At 39.0% G+C, this 22,775-nt stretch overlaps 1 protein-coding gene across 1 annotated transcript; it reads right to left on the reverse strand.

Annotated features, from left to right (window-relative positions):
- Positions 1 to 16,377: 16,377 nt before the first annotated feature.
- LOC147637961 (laccase-4-like) lies at positions 16,378 to 20,951 on the reverse strand. Its single transcript, XM_086799799.1, has 7 exons — positions 20,677 to 20,951; positions 20,401 to 20,552; positions 20,004 to 20,251; positions 19,744 to 19,872; positions 18,986 to 19,578; positions 17,927 to 18,287; positions 16,378 to 16,828 (listed from the first exon to the last, which is right to left on the reverse strand). The coding sequence occupies exons 1-7, from the start codon at positions 20,776 to 20,778 to the stop codon at positions 16,698 to 16,700; spliced, it is 1,716 nt and encodes a 571-aa protein (XP_086655925.1). The 5' UTR covers positions 20,779 to 20,951; the 3' UTR covers positions 16,378 to 16,697.
- Positions 20,952 to 22,775: the final 1,824 nt, after the last annotated feature.

A 22,775-nucleotide genomic window follows, 5' to 3' on the forward strand; every position in this document is an offset into this window, starting at 1 on the left:
GTTTTACTAAGCTTTGGGTGCCCAAGAGTGAATAAGGCCAGATGTATAAAAGGTAATTTCTCATAATGGAAGAACACAATCCCCCTTTGTGCTATGAGAACTCTTCCCTTGTCTTGTGTATGAGAGAGAGAGAGTGTGTGTACTCTAGTGCATGTGCCTCTTTCATGCTTGTGTGTGAGAGAGTGAGAGGAAGCGATTTCCTTGCATGTGGTGTGAGTGACTCCGTGGTGACAGAGTGGAGGTGGAGATTGGAGCTTGGAGCTTCCCAAAACAAGCTTGGAGAGCCTCAAGGGATGTGAGCTCAAAGAATTGGTAAGTACCCTACGATGATTGTAGTTTATTGCTTGTCCATTTGGTGAATGTGTGAAGTTCCCTTGGGAGGTGTAGTAGGCCATAATACAAGCTATCTATACCACCTAATCCTCTATGCTCAGATATACCAAATCACCATCACTTGCTAATGCATCTTAATGTAATTCATACTTGCATGATAGACTAAGTTTTTGGGCCATCTTTATACTACTCATGTTGTCATAATAAACAAAAATAGCCCTATCCATGAGCTCACCCATATCGCAAGTATCTTTTAAAACCAAGCTACGTCACAAGTTGTCATAGCAATGCCCCCTATACTCAGCCTTTGTAGTCAACAAAGTAACTGCTATTTCTTGCCACTCCAACTCACATCACTGCTGCCAAGAAAACATAAAGTTGATAAATCTCCTATCTCTCTACTACGATACTACCAACCCAATAAATATCTATATCCATATAGTTATATATCTCTACAAACCTCATAGAAAATTCCATAACTAGTAGTGGACTTTATGTATCTCATAATTCATCTAGCCACATCTAAGTGTGCCTTCTTGTGGGAGCCTACATATATTGGCTCTTACACGTCCAACATCATAGCTCAAATCTAGCCTAGTAATGGTCATATTTTAAAGATATCTCACCAAGCCTAATGTAAAAAGTATTGCATTTTCCTAGATGAAATCTCGAGAGAGAAAACTAGTCTAGAAAATGTTGAGTTTTGAAAATATGTTTGAATGGGATTCTTCCATTTGATCTTGAGAACTCTCGTGTTATTTAGAATTTGAAACAAAAGTAAACAAATTAGCAAGGAAAGTTAAGTATATGGATTACCATGGAAGTACCCCTATGCCAAGACCATAGATTTTGCGGGAAACAAATAAATAAGAGATTCTCCTAAGGAATAAATAGATTTTCTAGAAGAAATCTCATATACCTTGAAGAGATGTGATGTAGCAATGGTAATGTGTTTTGATACAAACTTCTATCAGGTGGACATGTTTCACTTTTGGAATAATGATTCAAATAAATATGTATAACAATGGGAGAGTAAAAGTGCACCATTTGAAATACCATCATTATGGTAAGGAGAAATAGATAAAGACATGACTCATCTACATGAAATGGGTCTTGCTCTCATCATATACACATAAATATGTATAAAAAATGGCATGGCACAATCCACATGGAATATTTTTTACTTTTTGAATTCCTTGATACTTAAATAATGCATATGTTAAAAGAGTATTGAGTACCTCTAGCAGTTAAAAATTATCGGTGCAAAAGTCTTCATAGAGTTGTAAAAGAAGTGTCATGAGAATCACAAGTGCTTATAGCACTTAGAAAACTAATTATGCAAAAGTTTCATAAAACCGTTAATGAGTACTCTTTGATAATTAAAGAATTATCAATACAAAAGTCATAAGAATAATGAGTGCTTATAGTACTTAAAAAATTAATTATGCAAAAGTTGCATAAAAAAGCAATGAATACTTTTTGATAATTAAAGAATGATTTATACAAAAGCCATGAGTGATTGGTACTTTAAAAAATACTTATAAAAATATCTTGTTGTTGAGGTGTCAAAAGAAGCACATTAAAAGCATGAGTATTTGGAAATTAAAAACATCTTATGAAAATAATAAATTGATAATAAAATAAATAATGAATGGAATTGACCAAAATAAACCAAAATTGTCACATAAAAGGATAAAAAAGTTATCCAAGGAAGTCATGGTTGTTAGCTGACAATGGAGTTGAACTCACATACACAAAGTGCTCAATGAGAAGAACGCAAGGGTGTAGCATGTGAGATAATGGATAGCTCAAAGGGGGAGATGAAGCTTTTTACAAGTACAAAGAAGAAAGTACAAATGAGTACACACACAACTGGGAGAAGCTAAGAATGAGTTAGCTTACCAAACTATCTTTGATTATAGTACACGCACAACTAGAAGAAGCCAAGAATGGGGTAGCTCACCAGCTCTCACAAACAGAACATGTATGTCCTCTAATTGCCATACACACAACAACAAGTATCTAAGCATGAGGCATCCATGACACACATGAAGCTTAGAAGGAAGACCTCTGGGAATTCTCCTAGAAGATGTCATGAAAGATAAAGTAGTAGAAGCCCAATCATCGTAATAGAAAATGTACGAAGCTACTTATATACTAGCTAACCCTAAGGTGTTTGTTCATCATCACACTTCAATGGCAATGGGAAAAAACTGGGTGGGATAAAAGCTACCATGGCATCAATACATGGCCTCACTGTAGCGCTACCATAAATATCTAATAGTGGTACTAATATAAGTGTAATTTCCTTTAGTAAAGAATAACTCCATGTGATATGTAAAAAGGTGAAAAGTTTAGGGGAAAAGAGAGAGTTTAAGCTCTTACAATCAAACACAAATTCACATAATAATGGATAACACACACACACAGAAAGATGGAAGGCTGAAATCTTGTTCTTCTTCTTACTCTCAAAAGAAGGCTACAAAAGATAAGTGAAAAACCAACATAAGTACTAGAGTACTATTATGTACAAGTGGTCCATAATGTGAGCACACCAAATAGGTGAGCTAGCAAGATAAGTTTTCTATAACTCTGTTGGACTAGGTAGGTATAGTCTAGCTATAGAATCATTGGTGAAGATCTGTCGTGTTTACTACCAAACACGACAGTGGTGTAAATGTCAAATGGTCACCCAGGTGCATCATGAGTGCTAGCTTGTGTTGATCTTGACATCTCTACACTCTCCCTTATGTGTAACTCCAAGTGTAGAATCTGTGAAGCTTCTCTCCTTCTAAGGCCTTGGTAAAAATGTCAGCCACTTGTTCCTCTGTGCTGACATATTACCGGCACTAATGTGATTCCAATTCATTTGATATGCATCCAAATCTTAGGACCATGCTTTCATTGGCTTAATATCAATGTCCTCGAACTCCGTATGCAAGTAATTAGTCCAATTGTGAAAGTGGAGAGACTAATCATTAATTTAGTGAAGCTTTGTTCACTAATCATAGTTAATAGACCTATTAATCCTACTTAATCCAGCACCTTTTCTTCATTACACCCAAATTAGAGCTTATGGGTTATATCCAAAGGTACATACACATGTGGGGATCAATTGCTAAGTCTATTATGCATGATATACCTCCATTTCAGCTTCATGTGATTTTTCTACTCCATCATGGATTTCTGTGTTGATTTTCAACCCTCTTGCAGATGATTTAATTACTCCACTGAGCCTTGGTTGAATGTGACAAGTGTTTGGGGCGAGATGTAAGAACTTGCACTATGCTCTCACATCAATGTGCATAGGGTGACCCTCCACCAATGGCTCCAATTTCATGCATACATATATGTTCTTCTGTAGTTCAAAAACCAGAATTTTGACCTCTTCAATAACACATAGATTTTCTCCAAATCAATTAAGGGTTTGCATAAGAGTTGCTATTCCATTCACCAATGCCACATACATGTGTCCTTCACCTATTACATGCATTTGCCTCTTCCAATCAAGCTCTCAAGCTTTCCATTAAATCTTGCAAAAACCAAAATTTCTACTTGCTTTGGGCAACCCAAATCTTGCTTTGCTTCTGTCAAGTCACCTGCAATCCACTCAAGGGTGTTTAGCTTTTCTTACCCGTGGTACTTAGCTTTCAGATCTATTAATTATGTGTGTGCTCTAAGAGTCTCTTTGCTCCAAGCTCCAAGCTCCAAGCTCCAAGCTCCAAGCTCCAATGGATAGCTCCAAAATAGTAATTTTTCCTCTTCTTCACTCACTCACAAAATAGTAATTTTTCCTCTTCTTCACTCACTCACAAAACCCTAATAGAGAGCACCAAGCTCTGATACCATTATAAAAGACAGATAATGAGAGAGAGCACACACATAAGAGAAAACCCTAATAGATTGATGTAACCCTGACCATAGAGGGAAGCCATATCCACTCTCACACAATGCATAATAGAAGAAGACTACATACCACACACAACATGTGTTGTGTTCACACACCAAATAATCCTATCTAATGTCCACACACACTGTGGCCAGCTGGACGCGGCCATTTATTATCACACACCAAATAACCCTATCTAATGTCCACACACACTGTGGCCAGCTGGACGCGGCCATTTATTATCACACACATGCTACTGTCTACCATGCTAGCACATATCGTGCCTGGATCTAGCTATCATTGAGCTTGTAATCTCAATAGGAAAGGGGAGAGAGAGAGAGAGAGAGAGAGAGAGAGAGAGAGGGGGGGGGAGGCTGATTTGGAGGGAAAAAGGTAGGGTAGAGACGGTTTTAGGTGGAAATTGAGATTAAAAATTTAATTTTATATATGTATATGGGTTTGGGTTAGGTTTTAAAGCATGAGAATTCAAAAAAGATGAAAAACAATTCACTATTTTTGGCCCCCTCCTAGTTGCGAGTGGAAAGTGATAGGATAATTTGGAAGCATTTAATTAGGGAGATTTGGTGGGGGAAGTGGAGGCAATAAATGAGGGAGAAAAAGATTTCACATTTAAGGGGATAGAGGAGGTTTTGGGGGGAAGTGGAGGTTGAAAATTGAATTTTTGATATATATAAGGGTTTGAGATAAGTTTCAAAGCCAAAAACCTATCAAAATGAAAACAAAAATCACTATTTTGGGCCCCCCTTAGTTACGAGCTTGGTGATGTGGAAAGTGCTTTCTACAAGAGAGAGAAAATGACTACTTTAGAGCCTAAAATTATAGGCTAGAAAGAGAAAACTATAGGCTCCAAGTAGGCCTCTTTATTTCCCTTGTCCTTAAGAATGCTCAAAATTAGCCTTAATCCCTAAAAATTATGAATCCTTAAAAGGCCCAAAAGATGTCCAAAGGCTATCTAATGATTTTGCCATCTTGCATAAACAATGGCACTTTACCAACATGCGTAATGGGATGCATAATATCGTCAGCTGTTTCTACATAACCTCATTTTTCCAATTTCTGTACATCTCTAAACCACTCACCATGACTAGTCATGTGGTTACAAGTGCCAAAATCCACATATCATGTATCTTTAGATCCTGAGACATCTCTTGTTGGCACTAAGCATGTGCTGCATCACAAACAACTGCTCACTTCTATCATCACCACCCTATTTTACTAGATGATGCATAGTTGCCTTCCTATAACTTTCCACTTTTAATGTCATTTTTCTTTTTAAAGTAGTCTTTTGCCTTGTGCCCTAGTTTGCCCACAATAATAGCAATTTATTCTATTTTCACTCTGATTTATTTTCCAACCACCTTGGCCCCTCTAGCTCCCCCTAACTCTAGATAACTATTATAACTAGATTTCGAACAGAGATAGTTCTCAACTAGAACTTCCTGGAACTACCAAAAACATCTTGCAGAGTGACTAAAACATGCCTCAATCGATTGCCAAACTATAGTACAAAGTATTATGCACCTTATATGCATCTCCAAGACTACAAAGATAGCTCCTTGATTACTAGGCAAAATATGGACTCTCATTTTTCCCCCTTACGGATTTCCACACCTCTCTCCAAAAAATGGACCCTCATTTTTTCCCCTTACCGATTTCCACACCTCTCTCCAAAAAATGGGCTCATGGTAAATTTTTTGCAAATCAAATCAAAATTTGGTGGAGATTGCATATTTGGAATCTTCTCATCGAGACCTTTCCAAACGATGCATAGGATGATGGGAATTTTTGATTATTCAAGAAGTCTAAAGCATGATGGAAAATTTTAATTATTCAAGAAGTCCCCAAATTGGTGATGACATGCCACGTTATCACCAATTTAGGGAAAATTCTTAAGGGGAAAAAATGAGAGTCTATATTTTGCCTAATGTGGGGATGTGTAGCTCTTGGAGAGCTGCCAACAATAAGGGAAAGATATGATGATGCTCTTACCTATGTATCGCTTCCTTGCTTGCTTTATTCTTGCCTCCTTAGCTCTCACACAAATCGGAGCTCTGATACCATAAAGAGAATGTAGGGGAGAGGGAGAGCTTGAGTTCCTTGTTGCAAGTATACACACACACACACAATAAATCCGACGAACAAGATAGTCACCACTCTACTAGTTGGAAGTAAATCTTTCAATGCCTAAGCCCAATGGGTTTTGGAACTCACAAGCTGAAAGATTAATCAAAGAATGCACATAGAAAACACAAAAGCTCAATCTCTCACTCACTCACTTAGACAGTACACAATGAATAATATTCAAGCACTCTGTATTATTGTGCTCCTTAGACTTGTACAATGCTACTTTTCTCAAAACTAACTCTATCTCAATTGTTCTCTCTATCTCACTATATCTCGATCTCCTAACTACTAACTACTTCTTACTTTACTATCTCAAGTGGAAGGACCGTCTTCTTGTCCCATTGTGTTGTTTCCCTTACTCTTACAAGAACATTGTGTTACTAAACTATTACAATAGTATACATATGATTACAATAAACGCACATGTGTGGTGTTGTCTATGCACTTTTGTTTTACTGTCGGCCCATGTTCTACCGCCAGTTCTTTAAGTCCCACAAGTATGCGGCTTTTGCAAGATGGTAAACACCTCGCATGCCCCCCAGTGGATCTGCGCTAAAAGGCTGTCTCATAGGTTAATCAAAATTATTGATGGATGGCTAGGGGTGGCCTAGTGTGGTCGGTAGACTAGAACCACCCTTTATTCTTTCACCAATGCTTGTCTTCTTCCTGGGGATCACATCCTAAGCCTCCCCTATTATCATGAGGCTAAATTGTATCAAAAACTCTATTTTCATCAGTATGTACATCTTGGTAATTTAAAGAATGAAAGAATAGTTTAGCAGATAGGTGTATCTATGGGTTGGATTCCAGTTGCTAGAGGGCCTCTCTATCTTCATCATGGACATTTGGTTCAACTTTGAAATCATCTTGTCATGTAGCATCTGTGCACTATCATTTGGGATCCACTATTGCTGATGAAGATCCAAAGGGTTTGGAATGTGGACTTTTTCTTTGGTTCATATTTGCTGAGAAATTCATTTAGATTCATTTAGCTTATAGGGCTTTATTAGCACGTGCCATATCTCTTTGTCATATTGTTGTTTGAACTTAGAGCGAGTAGGCAGTATATTCCAAATTGTTTGCTCTAGCCTTTAGTTGTTACGTTGCATGTGCATGTGTTGTCCCTATTTTGCCTCATGTAGATTCACCAGTTGATAGAGAATGTTTACTTGATTTTTGGTTGTGTTTGATTTTGTAGCTAAGCAAAGTTGATGATTTCAACTCTTGCTTTACTATTACTAGTTCTTCTTGAGCAGATTTTGTTGTTTTCTTTTCTCTTGCATTAGTTGTGTTCGTACACATTGCAACTCCAGCTCTACTTGATTTTCTTTGGCAAGCCTTTTATCTCTTAGCTCAATTTCTTTTGACTACTATCAATAGTTCTTCGTGCAACTTTCGTTGTTTGCTTTTCTCTTCCATTAGTTGTGTCCGTACACATTCTAGCTCTAGTTCTACTACTTGATTTTCTTTGGCAAGCCTTGTATCCCTTAGCTCAATTTCATTGTGTAGCTCTACCAGTTTCTTTGTGTAGCTCTACCAGCTTCTTCTTTGTGTCAGTTGATCTGATTTGTGCTGGTTGATCTAATTTTTCCTATTACTTGATGGCTTCTTCCTTGAGGGCTTTAACTTCTGTTGGGCTTTTTTATAGCTGGGAGTTCAGCTTGGAGTTTTTTTCTTTTAGACTGTATAGCTACTGATTGCAACTTCTTTGTGTTGATGGTTTCTTACTACACTAGAATCCATTTTCAAAAGTAGTTCAAGAGACCCTAGCACTTGAGGAAAGGCCTACTACTCAACGAGTTTTCACATCAATGCCAAAACGAGTTTTCACATCAATGCCAACACCTGTCTAGGAACTTACAAGTCATATTCGTGCCTCTTACCACCTTTAATCTTTGATTACTCAATAGTATCAACAACTAAGTATGCCCCAAAGCAAGAATCCCAAGTGGATAAAAGCTAGAGAGGATGGCTATAGAAATAAGCCTTCGTGAAGTCCAAGGATAACCTTCAATAGGAAGTGAGACATTTCCATAAATCCTAAATCTTTATCCCCTAGAAACTCTCCACTCCTCAACAATTCTTCATGTCTGTATGCGAATAGAATTGTACATCTATACATATCTAGTGAAAATATACATATGAACTAACCCCCATAGCCCCAAAAAAAAAGAAAAAAGAGGAGCACAATAACAATAGAACAAGAGAATTAACAATCTCAATGTATTGACTTTTTCTGTAAAACTGGCTGTTCATGTTTCAGGTACCAAGAAATGAATTTCAATTAGCATGACACAATTGCACCTATCATTTCCAGAGTGACTAGAATACCACGTTTCCAGACCCACTATCATTACTTTTATGAATCTTTAGGGGAGACTTGTTCTGAATATGCATTTGCTAAACTTTTTTATTGCAATTTCATCTCATCGCTCCATGTCATGCATGTGAATGGAATATTCTCTTTACATTGTCCCCTCTTTGTTGGTTTTTAGAACTTATTTTCAATGCTATGGGACATTGTTACTCCAATCCATGGTAGGAGTAACATCATAAAAGCATGACGACTTGAGTGTTTTTTACGTGGTCAATGGACTTGATCAAGTTAGAACTTATTTTCAATGCTATGGGACATTGTTACTCCAATCCATGGTAGGAGTAACATCATAAAAGCATGACGACTTGAGGGTTTTTTACGTGGTCAATGGACTTGATCAAGTTAGAACACCCCTTGAGGAAGTAGATGAGCAATAGAGGCAAGAGCGTTATCGTGCACTCACCCCATCATTTCATGAGATACTTTTACCCACACCACCTCCATTCTAGGTAGTAGTAAGGAAGTTTATTTTGGCTTTTTAGGGCATGAGATGCTTCACCACCTTACCTTTAGTGTCTATCCCATTTCATATCCATAATGCATTGAGACCATTAACTACTCATCTAACATCACGTTATATCTTAGAAGGCCCAAGTGAGGAAGAAGATCCACCTAGTGATGTCGAGTTGTAGTCTACAAACTTCCATCATGGTGCACCAAATCCATTTTTTGAACACACGCAACCTCGATATGGATCAGACTTTGCGACTTGCTTAAGTGTATTCTAAAACTGACTTAATCTTTTAAATTGTTCTTCACTTCACCTCCGTGCATTCATGACATTAACTAAATGAATTTCTGGCTGGACTAAATTCTCATATGCTTGTTTCTTAGAGAAACCCTAATGCCATAGAATTTTCTTAGATTTAGTAGTAAACCTATATGTCCCTTACTGATCATGCACTCTAGGCTTTCCTTTCTTCACATGCACTACTACTATGGGAAATAATCAATCACTACCGGTCACCTTAAAAGATTGTCAACTTTGTCTTTTAACTTCTTAGCATAATTAGTGTATATCTAAAATATCTAAGGATTAACTCCCTTTAAGTTTGTATGCTCCCATGTATACACATCTTTGAGTTTTCATTCATTCCTCAAGTAGATTTTTATTAAGAATTATAGTCCAAGGCTCCTCCTATATCTTTTCATCTATATGGGCCCAAAATTTGGTTTAAAAGGAATAGTGTATATATTGGAATTGTTAAAAATATGGGTGAGCTAACATCCATATGTTCTTAGTGTGAGACATCTCCCCTTCTCTCTATATAATATTCTGGCAACAAAAAGCACACTAAGCGTAGAACGAGTCACTCGGGACCTCATATCACAATATTCTTACGCTTGGGTATTATGTGAGCTCCCCTTAGTCTGACCATAACAATCCTAATGTAAGTCCTCCAAGTGTTTTCCCTTCATAATAATACGCATAAGTAGGTCAGTTCCTTGCATCTTTTCATCTATCGGATTGAAGAATTGGTGAATCAAGTAATGGACTGATCCTGTTGGCTACCATCGCAACCAAGTCAGGGGCTACTGAGGGGTGATGAGAGTGCAGAGAGGAAGAAGGGGGGAAGATAGGGCTCGGATGATAAAGGCAGGGGGCAGAGTGCACTGCACAATGGGTAAAGTTGGTGATGAGACTGGGGGAGGAGGTGGGGGAGATGGGGGCGAGAGAGTGTGGGGGACGGAGAGGTTGAGGAGGGGTGGTACTGAAGGGGATCCATCGGAGAGGAAAGTGGGGGGGAGGGGCTTTCCGGGGGCTCAAAGAGGCTGGCCAACCTCTTAGAACATGATCTAGTGGGGAGTCTTGACAAGGGATCAGTCTCGCCATCATATTGGTGGGGCCAGAGGGGCCCGCTCCTGGAGAGGGTGGATATCAATGATCTTTGCAGGTTATCCAATGAGGCTAGCCTGAAAAAGATCCTTGAGCCATGCGAGGTGGCTACCAAAAGTTTTGTAGACCAAGGTGGAGGCCTCAAGTGAGGAAATAGTCGTTTGGCAAGAACCTGAAGATCCACTTTGGAGAAGGAAATGCAAGCAACGGTGGCTTCAGTCAGGGATGACGGAGTGGCTGCCATGGCGTCCTCGTGAGGGTAAAGACGAGAATGAACCAAAGCTTTCCGAATAAGCTAAAAAACCCAAAAGCTTGGAAACATCAACCTGCACAGAAAGGGGGGGGGAGGAGAGGGGTGAGAAAATGAAGAGAGAAAATAGCCTATGCATAGTGCTTTATGCATAGGCTCTGTACATAGCTTGTGCCAATGTAGAATGCCATGTACTCCCACTCATATTTTAGTGAAGTCTTTAGGTATATTCTAATCCTTTAGGTTAGTTGTAATGAAAAGACTTCTATATATTTTATATCTTAAATAATAATAATAAAACAAATCAAAGCAAAAAAAAGTGACCAAGATGATAACTATCACCATGTAGGATCCTCATAGGACTCTTGGTTCCTTATAACAATACCTTAAGACCGATGCCTTTGGGTAGAACATTGTGTCGTAAAAAAGATAATAAAATAGAGACTCTACCAACACCATAATCAGGAGATTCTTGGCGGTCCTTTGATACTCTTAGTAGAGGTCTATGGGCCATTGCCTTGGTCTCTACGGGTTGGTGCCTAATCCTTATATATTTAGAAACTTTTTATTAAAAAAACACCCACCTCAATAAAATGGGAATAAAATTTAATCATTTTAGCTATCTTACCAATAGTCTTAGCATATATGTTCGAACTGCACAAAGTCGAGTACCTTGACCTTGAACCATAACCATAGTCATGTGACCAAGATTAGCTCAAGTATGGATAGACTTATTACCAACCTCTAAGTTAAATTTTCCTTCACGTTCCTCTTTATGACACGTGATTAACATTAAACTAGTCATAACCAAAAAAGAAATACTCTCCATGCATGCATATCCTTTTCTTTTGATTCCTTGTTTAACCTTATTCTTTTTACAAGACATTTTTTACTTATCGACTTGTGTTTTATGTAGGTATCGCAATATGCCTTCCTATATGTGACCTCAACACATCTTCATCAACATCTTCCAAGGACAGCATCTGTATCAGTAGAGGGGCGCATGTTACACAACACTACTACTAAAGACTTCCAAATTAGGAATCTGGTAATGTATTTTTTTTTGTGTGTGATCGTCATTTGTCTATAAAGCCATGCCATGGAATCCTAGGTTGAGAGTGCTAGCTTAGAATAGGTGTTTACACTAGTTAGAGTGGCCAAATGAGCCTGAGAACTAGACTTTTAACTTTGGCCACCCAAGAGTGTGAACCCTACAGGTCACCAACAAAACCTAAAATGTAGCTCTTACCACCCATTATCTTTTGCATTATCTAGCGTGCTCTTCTCTGATCTCTTGCATCCTTGCCTCTTGTGCGTGAGCTCTTACGTGCTTGCATATTGTTGTGTGAGAGAGTGAGTGATCAAGAGGATCAAGCTACAAGGAGCATGTGGAGGGCAAGGACAACAAATCGAGCTTCCGAGTGCTCTTCATGACCAAGCTCTCTACAAGAATCTTGAATGCAAGCAATCTGAGGTGAGTGACACACCATGATCCCGTTTATGTGAGCTAGCTATAGCATAATAGTTGTTGATTCGAGCTTGTGTGTTCTCCCACGACATTGTGAGTGTAGCCTATGCCTTGTGGCGCAAGGAGCCTCCACTTTCCACGCATGACCCAAACTTGGTAAATATGTGAATTTCCATCACCTCCTCATGGGTTTCAATGAAAAATAATTTAACATCAACTATACTTAAGAATAGTAAGAAAATCAACAGAGACTCGACATGCTATTAATAGTATAGTCTAAAAGGAAACATACATGTGATCGGTTCCAACATAACTAGCTAGCTCAAGTGTGATAGCATGGCATCTACCACACCCATCATGCATTACTTGAGTTTCAAAGTAGGCTCGCCTCCTCCATACTCTCTCACTAATACCCACCATGGACATAATAGCCCCCTAACATAACATGCTTAATGACTCAATGAACTTAATTAACTAAGGCATAACAAGAATTGATTAACACGCATAATCGGGCCATAAGCATATGATCTTATTATCATCTCCTCCTCTCATACAAGATACAATGGGGTGCTTATATAGTAATGGATGAGTGACTACCCCACTAGCCCAATCTCTAGTGTAACCCCCAAGCATGTGGGTATTCTCCACTCTCCTATGTAACCTCTAACCACTCATCATGCTTGTAATCCCTTTTCTTGAATGGATAATTACTCCTAATAATGAAGTAATCCTACTCTATCTTAGAGCTAATGTAAGTGGATGCTACCCTCCTACTAAGGGTGTGTACACGCCCGTCAACACCGGACACGCATGGTGAATCAGATGAGCAATCCGACAACCCAAACCCACAAAAAACATAGTACAATGCCAGGGCAGTGCACATACTATGTACAGGTGCATCAATGCTATAGGGTACAAAACGAAAGTGTAAAACCATGCATCCATAAGAAGATCTAGACTCCACGAATACATAGTATATGTTGTTTCTCTCCACGAAGCATTGGCCTCGAAAAATACAGAGACCCAACAGTCAAAAATTAGATGGATATGTTGATACCAAAAATGAGCTGACTAGGAGTAGTCAGGAAAAGCAATCTGAATAGGCAAAAACTCAACCGTCAGACATAACGACGGACTACACCAAGGGATCCTTCATATTGTTGGACCATGTGAAGACAACTGCATGTGGGTCAAAAACTAAAACTCATCACACATGTGGGAATCCTCCATAGAAGCTCGAAACATCTGCTGAAATGCTGGTACAAGAGTCAATGCTGAACTGTGATCAATTAGACCATCGGCATAATCAAATGGACTATTTGAAAAGGTATCAACTATGTCCTCCATGTCAGACAAACCACCTAAAGGATTAGAGTTGGACCATCCAGAAAGATATTCGATGTGTCTACACACTGGCAAGTGGAAGTATTGAATGTGCTTGGATCTGAACAATGGGACTATCCGGAATAACATCGGATGCAACTGCACTGTCTGAACTGTGAACATCATCAGCACACCTATATGCATCTGCACCATATTAAGAATCAAGTGTATCTAAATCACAAGCTGGGAAGTCTGACTCTAACACACTAGGAGTGGGGATTGTCAGCTGGAACCGACATCTGATTATTTGACTACAGCCTATCCATATGACTATCTTGTGCACCTGGAATATCATCACAAGCATGCATGGTAGACCCAAGCAATCGAAACCTCCACATGTGTATCAGCAGGAACCTAAAAAATAGATTAAAAAAGAAATCACACATCTGTATCATTGCTAGCCAAAACTAGCTCCTGTGGATCATCATCAAGAAGAATAGAGATGTCCATATGCAAAACATTATCATCAGCATCCTGCAATACCATAGAGAGATATAGCGAAGAGGAATCAGCACATGAATCCTCTAACTCCAATAAATCAACAGTGGTGGGCTCTTGACTATCTGACATGTATATAAATCTCAATTCCAAGACCATAAAGATCCTTTTTTCCGTCCATTCACATTGACACAATGCTAGATGAGGTGGTGTGACACGAGACATATAGTCTTATGGATGGGTGTCTAGGGTACAGTTAGTTGTTTATTTCACCCAAGGAATAAGAGAAAGCTTCCTATATATACATACATACATATATATGTATGTATATATAATTATACATACCTATATGTATATACGTATAGGTACATATTTATATATACACATATAGGTATGTATATACATATATCTATGTATATATATACATATATATGTAATTATATGTGTGTGTGTGTGTGTGTACACACACATATACATATACATATACATATATATATACATGTTGACATGGTTGCAAGATCAGGGTGCCCAGTTTTGTCCACTCAAGCACCCTGTAAACAGTAAAAAAACAGGCATTTGTTTACCTTTAGTGGCTAATCTCTCCTAGTAAATGAAAGAATTTCGTTTCAAGTTCTTTTGTTGGAACATCATATTCAAAGTTAGAAATATAGTTGCATAATTTGATTAAGCATTAGATAGTCAAAAGTCCTCATTTTCTTAGGTACAAAGTCAATGTATACACCCTGTCCCAAATTTGAGCTGATTCCATAAAATGCTAATATCTTTTACATATAAACTCATATGAGATTCCCACTTTGTACCTTAGATCTTCACATAATATGGAGCTTAACTTGATTTTTTAAGAAAATTTCAAGATATTTGTCTATTTTCTTTAAATATTTCAAGGTCTTTAAAGTGTTATAATATACGCCACTTTTTATACCCACAATAGGTACCACTTAAAGTCCTCAATCTTGTAGATCAAAAGAGTGGGTAGATACTGAGACATTAGTAGAATGTGGTGGTTAGTGAAAATTGCAAATCCAATGGTTGGATTTTTAATGATCTCTTTTTCAAAATTCTTCCAGACTATCAGAAGGCCTGCAAATACTAATAATCTAATTAGTAAAATTACATTTTTGATGTGAATCATCTAAAACCTATAGGGACTAGTGTACTTGTAATGGTGCATCTGTGGAAAGATAAATTGGATCACTCTAAGTATGGAAAGATTATTTGTTTATCATTTCATCATATTTTTAATTAATTTTGATTAATTAGACTAATTTATATTAATTTAAGTTATACTGGGTTAATTTAAGGGCAAGCATATTTTCTATTATTTGCTTGATCTCATTTTAAGTACCTTACCCCTAAAATTTGCTCTCCAAGCATTGTCCCAGTCCAGCAGAAACTGGATAAAACTGGACACCCTGATCTTGCAACAACTCATACATACATACATACATATACATATACATATATGTGTATATGTATATGTATATATGTATATATGTATATGTATGTATATATATATGTATGTATATATGTATATATATATGTATGTATGTATGTATATATGTATGTATGTATGTACACCTTAATGCACACATACACATATATTTATGCACATATATTGTAAGAAAACACATAGATATTTATAATGCAAAGCATTGCATTTAAAAAAAAAGTAGAGAGTAAACAATATTACTGCTTGTTTAATTACAAATGGATAGTTGTCCGCCCACCCGTGTGCTCGAGGTAAGAAGCTTTAATGATGATCTACACAAATTATGGATGGAGGATGCCTTCCTTTCAAGGGTACTTGAATATAGAAAAAGGGGCTTGAATAAAGCAAACCTCCAACGTCATTTTTGAGGATAAAAAAATGACACTAATAGACTTTAAACCAAACTCAAAATGGAAAGAGGGTATATTTTCCTTGGGAAGGTGATAACCATGGTTTTTCGAGAGCTCTCACCGTGCAAGACAGGTTTTCTGCAGGAAGACCGTGCGCGCGCTGCTCTTTCTTTGTTTCGATTTTATAATTATAAAACAGATTAATGTATATATTTTTTCAATAAAAACATGTTGGATTTTTTCAATAAAATCATGTGGGATTTGAAGGTCGTTTTGGTTAGGAAAAAAGTAGACATGATTGGACAGAAGTCGGCGCTATGGAAGTTTAACCGTCAGCCACGTTAGCAATACTTGAAGAGACACATTTCAGCTGCAATTATTCAATGCGTTCTGTATAAGGGCAAGACGGTTTTTTTTAAAAAAAAGAATCTTTTTTTAAAAACGGACAACAGAGACGTGTGAATGTGATGATGCTTTGTGTAGTTCACGTCCATGAGGCGGAGGGATCGAACGGATGGGAGCTGGGTGGTCTACTCATGTAAAATATTTTCTTTTCAAGGAAATCAGCAGCACCTGCACCCGTTCGAACTTGCCTCTCATTGTTTTCTTCTAAATCTTGTGTTGTTGCTACTTTATGATTCTATGGGACCGAGAAAATTACGTCAATTATTTGATCATAACAAATGAAATCATGGCTCTTTATCTTTCTTTTAAAAGCTAGCACGCTGGATAGTCGGCCGGTGGTGGTGGCAACGTTTCGTTTTCTCCTATCCCGTTGAGGGTGATGAATGCCATGTCCATCCCCCATGATGCGTGGATATCGAAGTGGCAATGCACAAACCAAACACCTGCATTTCATCATCCATCTTACATGTTACTCAACTTCGTATTGCCATAAACATCAATTTTTCTTTTAAATAAAGATACATACTGAAGAATGGATGTACCAATAGACCACTCAGTATGTAACAAAGGAAAGCCCTTTAAAAAAAAAAAAGCACAACCTTCCCCATCAACCCCATCAAGAAAGACTACTTGTTTTGATATCCTTGTTATTCATAGATAGACCATCACATCCAATTTTCATAGACGTTTAAGCCATTAGTAAAGAGACGCCCAATGGCGAACATAATAAATATTCTTATGAGCAGTGGCTCGTGGGGTGATTAGACTATGACACGAGTTTAAGAGCGACTTCATACGGGATGGCCATGTTCCTTTTTCTCAAGCGTCTTGAACTCAGTCACAATGAAGCCCGCCGAAAACAGGTGAAGGTGAAAACAGGTGTACCTTCACGCGTCAAAATTTCTACCTGTGTCATTCAGTCACTGGCAATTCTGTGCTTTGGTTTTTTGCATGACCAAAAAGCGACTTCAAATAACAGGCTATAAGTGGTGGTTACCTATACTGAGCGGTGGAAGATGCCTTCACTTCGTCATTTCTAACATAGTAAAAGGCCCAGACTTCATTTACCTATTTCTCAGAAAAAACATATTTTCTTTTTCACCTGAACGCTAATGTTTTGGTCGAATCTCAAGAAAATATTTTCACCTGAACGCTAATGTTCTGGTCGAATCTCAAGAAAATAGAGAAAGGACCCTTAGCGTTCAAGTCGAATCTCAAAAAAATAGAGAAAGGACCCTTGGCGTGTAGAAGGCCTCTAAGATAGACATTTCAATCGTCCTCCAACACTTAAGAGATGTGGTTTAGGCAACGCAAGGAAAGCATATTGGAACAAACGTACCACGGTGCAGAACTAGTAATTTTTGACCTTTTCATCACTACAAAGAATATATTTTGACCTTTTCATCATTGAAAAGATAGCAAGTAAACGAAAGTCAACTAAACTTTAAAAGCCTTCCTTTCTTATGCGTAAGATAACTAAAAACAAATAAAGTATGAGGTGGTGTGTGAGTTGGACGAAGTCTTAAGATTATTATTCTTACCCGGGTTGACGGCTCGGAAGCGGACGGCGGCCCAGCCGCCGGCGGGGATGGAGACGGTGTTGCGGGAGACGGGGTTGATGAGGTTGAAGGAGGCGGGGTCCGTGGAAGCGTTGAAGGTGCCGTTGCCCGTGCCCACCACGTAGAAACTCTGGCCGTGGAGGTGGATGGGGTGCTGCTCGAAGAAGAGAGTGGCCGTGTCCTGGTATACCACCTGCACAGTGCTGTTGAAAGGGATCACTCGCACCCTCGTCCCCGGCAATGCCACCTTTACGTCCGGATTCACCGCCGCGTAATCGTATTGGAAGAGTGGCACGTCCGGGAAGTCTGTCGTGTAAATCCCGCTTATGTTGTTGAAGTAGGCCTAAGGAAAAAAAAAACATATCCCTATGATGTGCAAGATATACAATCAAATAAATACATCGTATAAATGATATAAAAAAGAAAAGAAAAGACATGGACACCTCTCAAGAAGACACTCCTATGCTAATCTCGAATTGAGAGTCTATTAGAGATCCTCATAGAAGACTTATAGAGCTCCCGAAAAGATTGATATAAACTTATAAATACATTACATGATCAAATTTTCTTTCCTGAAGGTTCTTAAAAAGGGGATTGGAAGACTTTCATATAATTTATAGTCACACATGTTTTTTTAGAATATATAGCGATGCCTTCTACTCCCACACACCTCTGACATGTTACTAGAGTTGCTTTCCATACCAGGATTAACTTATTAGCTTGAATATGTCAATCCCCTTAGATTAGCTAAACACATTCGTGTGTAAAAAACCCAAGGAAAGTCCACTGTTTGAAGTATTACATCAATCAATTCTAGGCCCCACTTGTTTAGCTAAACACATTCTTGTGTGAAAAGCCTAAGGCTCGGTGTTCTATTCGAACTTGTAGGTGTACAAATTGTCACACCTACTAAAATAAGCTAAAACATTTGCTTTCAATAAATATTTTATTTCGTTCGGAGGAAGTGCATTAGTGAGCTTGTAAATGTTTTATATTTGTATGTATATATATATATATATATATATATAGTAACAAGGCTACCTGGAGGAGGGAGACGTTGGGTGTGACGAAGGTGATGTTGCTGACGGAACTTCTGATCAAGGTGTTGTTGGGGCCTTGGCAGGTCTGTCCGGCCGGACAGGGTTGGAGAGCGTAACCCACAGTGTGGAGCAGGTCTACGTCCACGATTTTGGGAACATCGTAGTAGTAGTAGCCTTGTGAGTAATTCTTGCCCTTGAGGTTGGAGTAAAAGCTGTTGACGAAGTTGGTGTCGTTGGGCAAAGGAAAGCTGGGCAAAGTTAAGTTAGTGGATCCGGACGTGGAGCCGTTGTAGCTGAGGATGGCCGTGGTGGCGATGGTGGGAAAGGGCACAAGTGTGGCATTGGGCATTGAGAAGACGGAGGCTGCGATATAGTACTGGCCTATGGAGTTGTTGGCCGTCAGGAGGACGTTAGAGGTCTGGCCGGGGGCTAGCACTATTACGTCTGTTGTGTATGGCTGCACATACTCTGCATCGGCCTCCACAACCGTGAGACTGTGGTTGGCCACCGCGAAATACATATGGAAGTTCATGGCCGCGTTGATTAGCCTGAACATCACCGTCTCTCCCTGCGTCACGTTATATATCACCGTCTCTGCATGCATCCACATCTATACATATTAGAACTTGAACCTTGGCTCCTGACCAATTAATTCACATTACACATTGATGTGTCTATCCCTCCACATTTGCACATTACACACTCATAAATTAACGTTTTCTTTCTTGGACGACTGGTGGCAGCGATTACGATACTTACCACTGGATGAGCAGTTGTAAAGGTCCCCAGGCTGTCCATTGATAGTAATGGCATCCGAGATGTTGTAACCTCCACCAGCAGCAAGTGCCTGCGCTATGATATCCTCCACGTTCGCATTCCACCACTCACCTACAAAAATACAACGTGATTTATGAGTTGGAGATATCATCATATGTATGATATACTGCTAAATATTTGTGTTCTCTCCTGAAAAAGGAGCTCTTCTTTCTTTCAAAAACTAGGATTGAAGTTTATCCAACCTAGAAGGAGAGGGGCGAGCTCTTGGTGGGGTTTAGCGAATGGGTAGGGGGTCTTGTTTTTCTTAAGAATGATAAAAGCTCCATAGACGCTGGCTCTCAGCCAGCTTTGATGGGCATGCCAGAAGAGGGTACCCCTTTGGTCAATTATCTGAAACCGGTGCACATAGGATTGGTTGGTTTGGATGGGGCATTGTGTGATGTAGGCTGGGCCATCCGCCCAACACGACCGCAGCTGCCGAACACCGTGCCTGGACAAAGAACATCACATGCAATGTGAACAGTACGCAAATAAGTTCTCAAGACAATCGAAGGTTAACAAATGCAGTTGCGCAAAAGCATGGAGACCTTGAACAAAGTTTAATCAAGCCAGTTGCGCAACATGGGAGAGCATTTGTACCAGTGTATGGTTATGTTATATGAAACCATATTTGTGACGTTAACCACCACCTTGTCTCCTTCCCTCACATAATTTGTTGGGCCTGGGAACTCCCCATTCACAGTCAAGAGAGACTTCGTGTTGCAAAGGCGAGTAACATTGCTGTTTTGTATCTAAGGACAACAGAATGAGCGCCCTAGATTAGGCAGAATCATTAAATCCAGAGATAATACAATCATAAGAAGTAGCAACGATAAATAATGCAAGAGAGATGCAAGAGTTTCCACTTTAACCAACCGTGAAGTTGAAATAGCGAGTTTTGGCAGAAGCCACGTTACAGAGGATGACGGCACTGAGCAAGACTACGCTGAGCTTGCAATGCAATTTTGGGATCATCATGGTGGTAAATTACTAGCGGAGAGAGACAGAGCGAGGGAGAGAGACAGAGAGAGAGATCTTGTGTGTTCTAAACAACCAGCAGTGTAGCAGTGGTATCACCACGACACTCACTGGTGAAGCACCTTGGGGATGTTCTAGCGATATAATTAGATGTCTAAGAGTGAAACAATCTGATTAGGTAGATTTCTGGGTCACTGCTTTTGTAGGCTCTCGTAGTAGAGGTTGCCGGAAAAAGGTTAACTCAGGAGTAGCCAGGTGAGCGATGCTTGAAGGAACAATTCAGAACCAAAAAGCAGAGCTAAATAAAAAATTTATTTTGAGCACTGTTTATTTACATTAGTGTTGCGGAAAGGTTGGTTTGAGCATCGAGACTAAGTCACTTGCACACATGGCCTAGGCAAAACCCATCCTCATGCGTCCGTTTAGCTGATAATTATTCACTCGATCGTAGAGCTGGGTTAGCTGACTGAGTCTACTGTAACAATCGAATCAAATGCTTGGATTTAGAGATCCAAACTAACTCTTTGCCTTTGATAATAGTGGTTCAAGAAAACCAAAAGATTTGGTTAAATATAAACAAAAGACTTTTCAACTTCACAAGAGACATGGGCTTCCTTATATTAGGGAGATGCCAGTGCGAAGAGTTTGACACGGTCCAAACATTGTGCATATATTATTATCATCCTTAGCTAAGTAGTACATTTTCCTGTTTTTGGGCCGTTTCCTCCTAGTATTGTCAAAGTGCATAGAAAAAGTTATAAAATGTTCATCTTTCTGTTCCCAATTTCATTTGTCTGCGTGCGGGCTCTTCTTTAGTCCCAAGTGGCAAGGCTCCAGACCCCAACTAGCTGAATATAACACCCACGCGGCTACAACCCCCGGCCTCCCGCAGGCTTTGATGAAAGATATAATGAATCTGAGCACCTGACTTCCCCCTCCGTAGCTGCCGGTTTGGATCATGCAGACATGATATCACACCTAAATTTCCATAAACTATTATCAACAAGATGGCTTCTGCGGGATTACCGACCCCATCCCAACGTGCAATTAGCTGTATCATAATGTGTGCGTCACATGTTCTCACTCCCGTAGAAAAGTTCCAATTCGAAAGTCCTAAACCCATTTATTTATTGGCTTGCATTAACCGCCCATTTCAACAGCTCGTTTGAACGGTACGTTCTAAGTTCTGTTGCATTAGATATTCACTGCTTCTTTGCTAAAAGTTTTCATCCTTATTTCCCATGTTTTTACAAGGCTTCACTTTAGTATAAAACCTTTGAATTGAGCTTGTTTTGGTAAATATTCCAACTATAGTGCTAGTCTTGTCTCCTCTTGCATGCAACCCTCACAGAGCACATGCGCTCTCTCTCTCTCTCTCTCTCTCTCTCTCTCACACACACACACACACACGCGCACCCCTTTCTCCCTCTTTCTCCCCTTACAACCTCTTTGACTCTCTCTCTAACTCCTTTACGTGCTCTTCTTTTTTAGAGCTTGTGTCATTACTCTCTCAACCCTTTCTCTCACAACCAAAAGAGAAGCCCCCCTCCTCTCTCTCTCTCTCTCTCTCTCTCTCTCTCTCTCTCTCTCTCTCTCTCTCATAATATCTTAGACCTCTCTCTAAACCTCCTTTTATGTGCTTTCTTTTCAGAGCGTCAGTCATCTCTCTCTCTCTCTCTCTCTCTCTCTCTCCCCCCAAGAGGATGAGAGCATAGCCGCATCCACAACTATGTTTCCAATTCTTTTGTATAAACTAAAACATGAAAAATACACATTTACAACATATTATAAAAAGCTTCATTAAAAATACAAACATATATTGAGAGTGGTCCACATCAAGTTAAACAAGATGTTCATATTGTATTATAAATAAAGATGTGCAAGGTCAAAATATTATTTCAAAATAAATGTGCAAGGTCAAAATATTGTTTCAAAATAAATAAGCAAACTAAGATAATCTTCATAAGATTACAAAGATTATATATCAAATTTGATCA

Source organism: Cibotium barometz, chromosome 6, assembly GCF_041138505.1.
Source record: "Cibotium barometz isolate CiBa-2024 chromosome 6, ASM4113850v1, whole genome shotgun sequence".
NCBI lineage: Eukaryota > Viridiplantae > Streptophyta > Polypodiopsida > Cyatheales > Cibotiaceae > Cibotium > Cibotium barometz.

What these genes read in the sequence shown, in the direction of transcription:
- LOC147637961 (XM_086799799.1), bottom strand. Translation starts at nt 20,778, where the DNA reads ATGATGATCCCAAAATTGCATTGCAAGCTCAGCGTAGTCTTGCTCAGT. An exon ending in GCTCGCCCCTCTCCTTCTAG is followed by an intron (nt 19,873 to 20,003) that starts GTTGGATAAACT and finishes GTATTTTTGTAG; the next exon opens with GTGAGTGGTGGAATGCGAAC. An exon ending in TTACAACTGCTCATCCAGTG is followed by an intron (nt 19,579 to 19,743) that starts GTAAGTATCGTA and finishes GGATGCATGCAG; the next exon opens with AGACGGTGATATATAACGTG.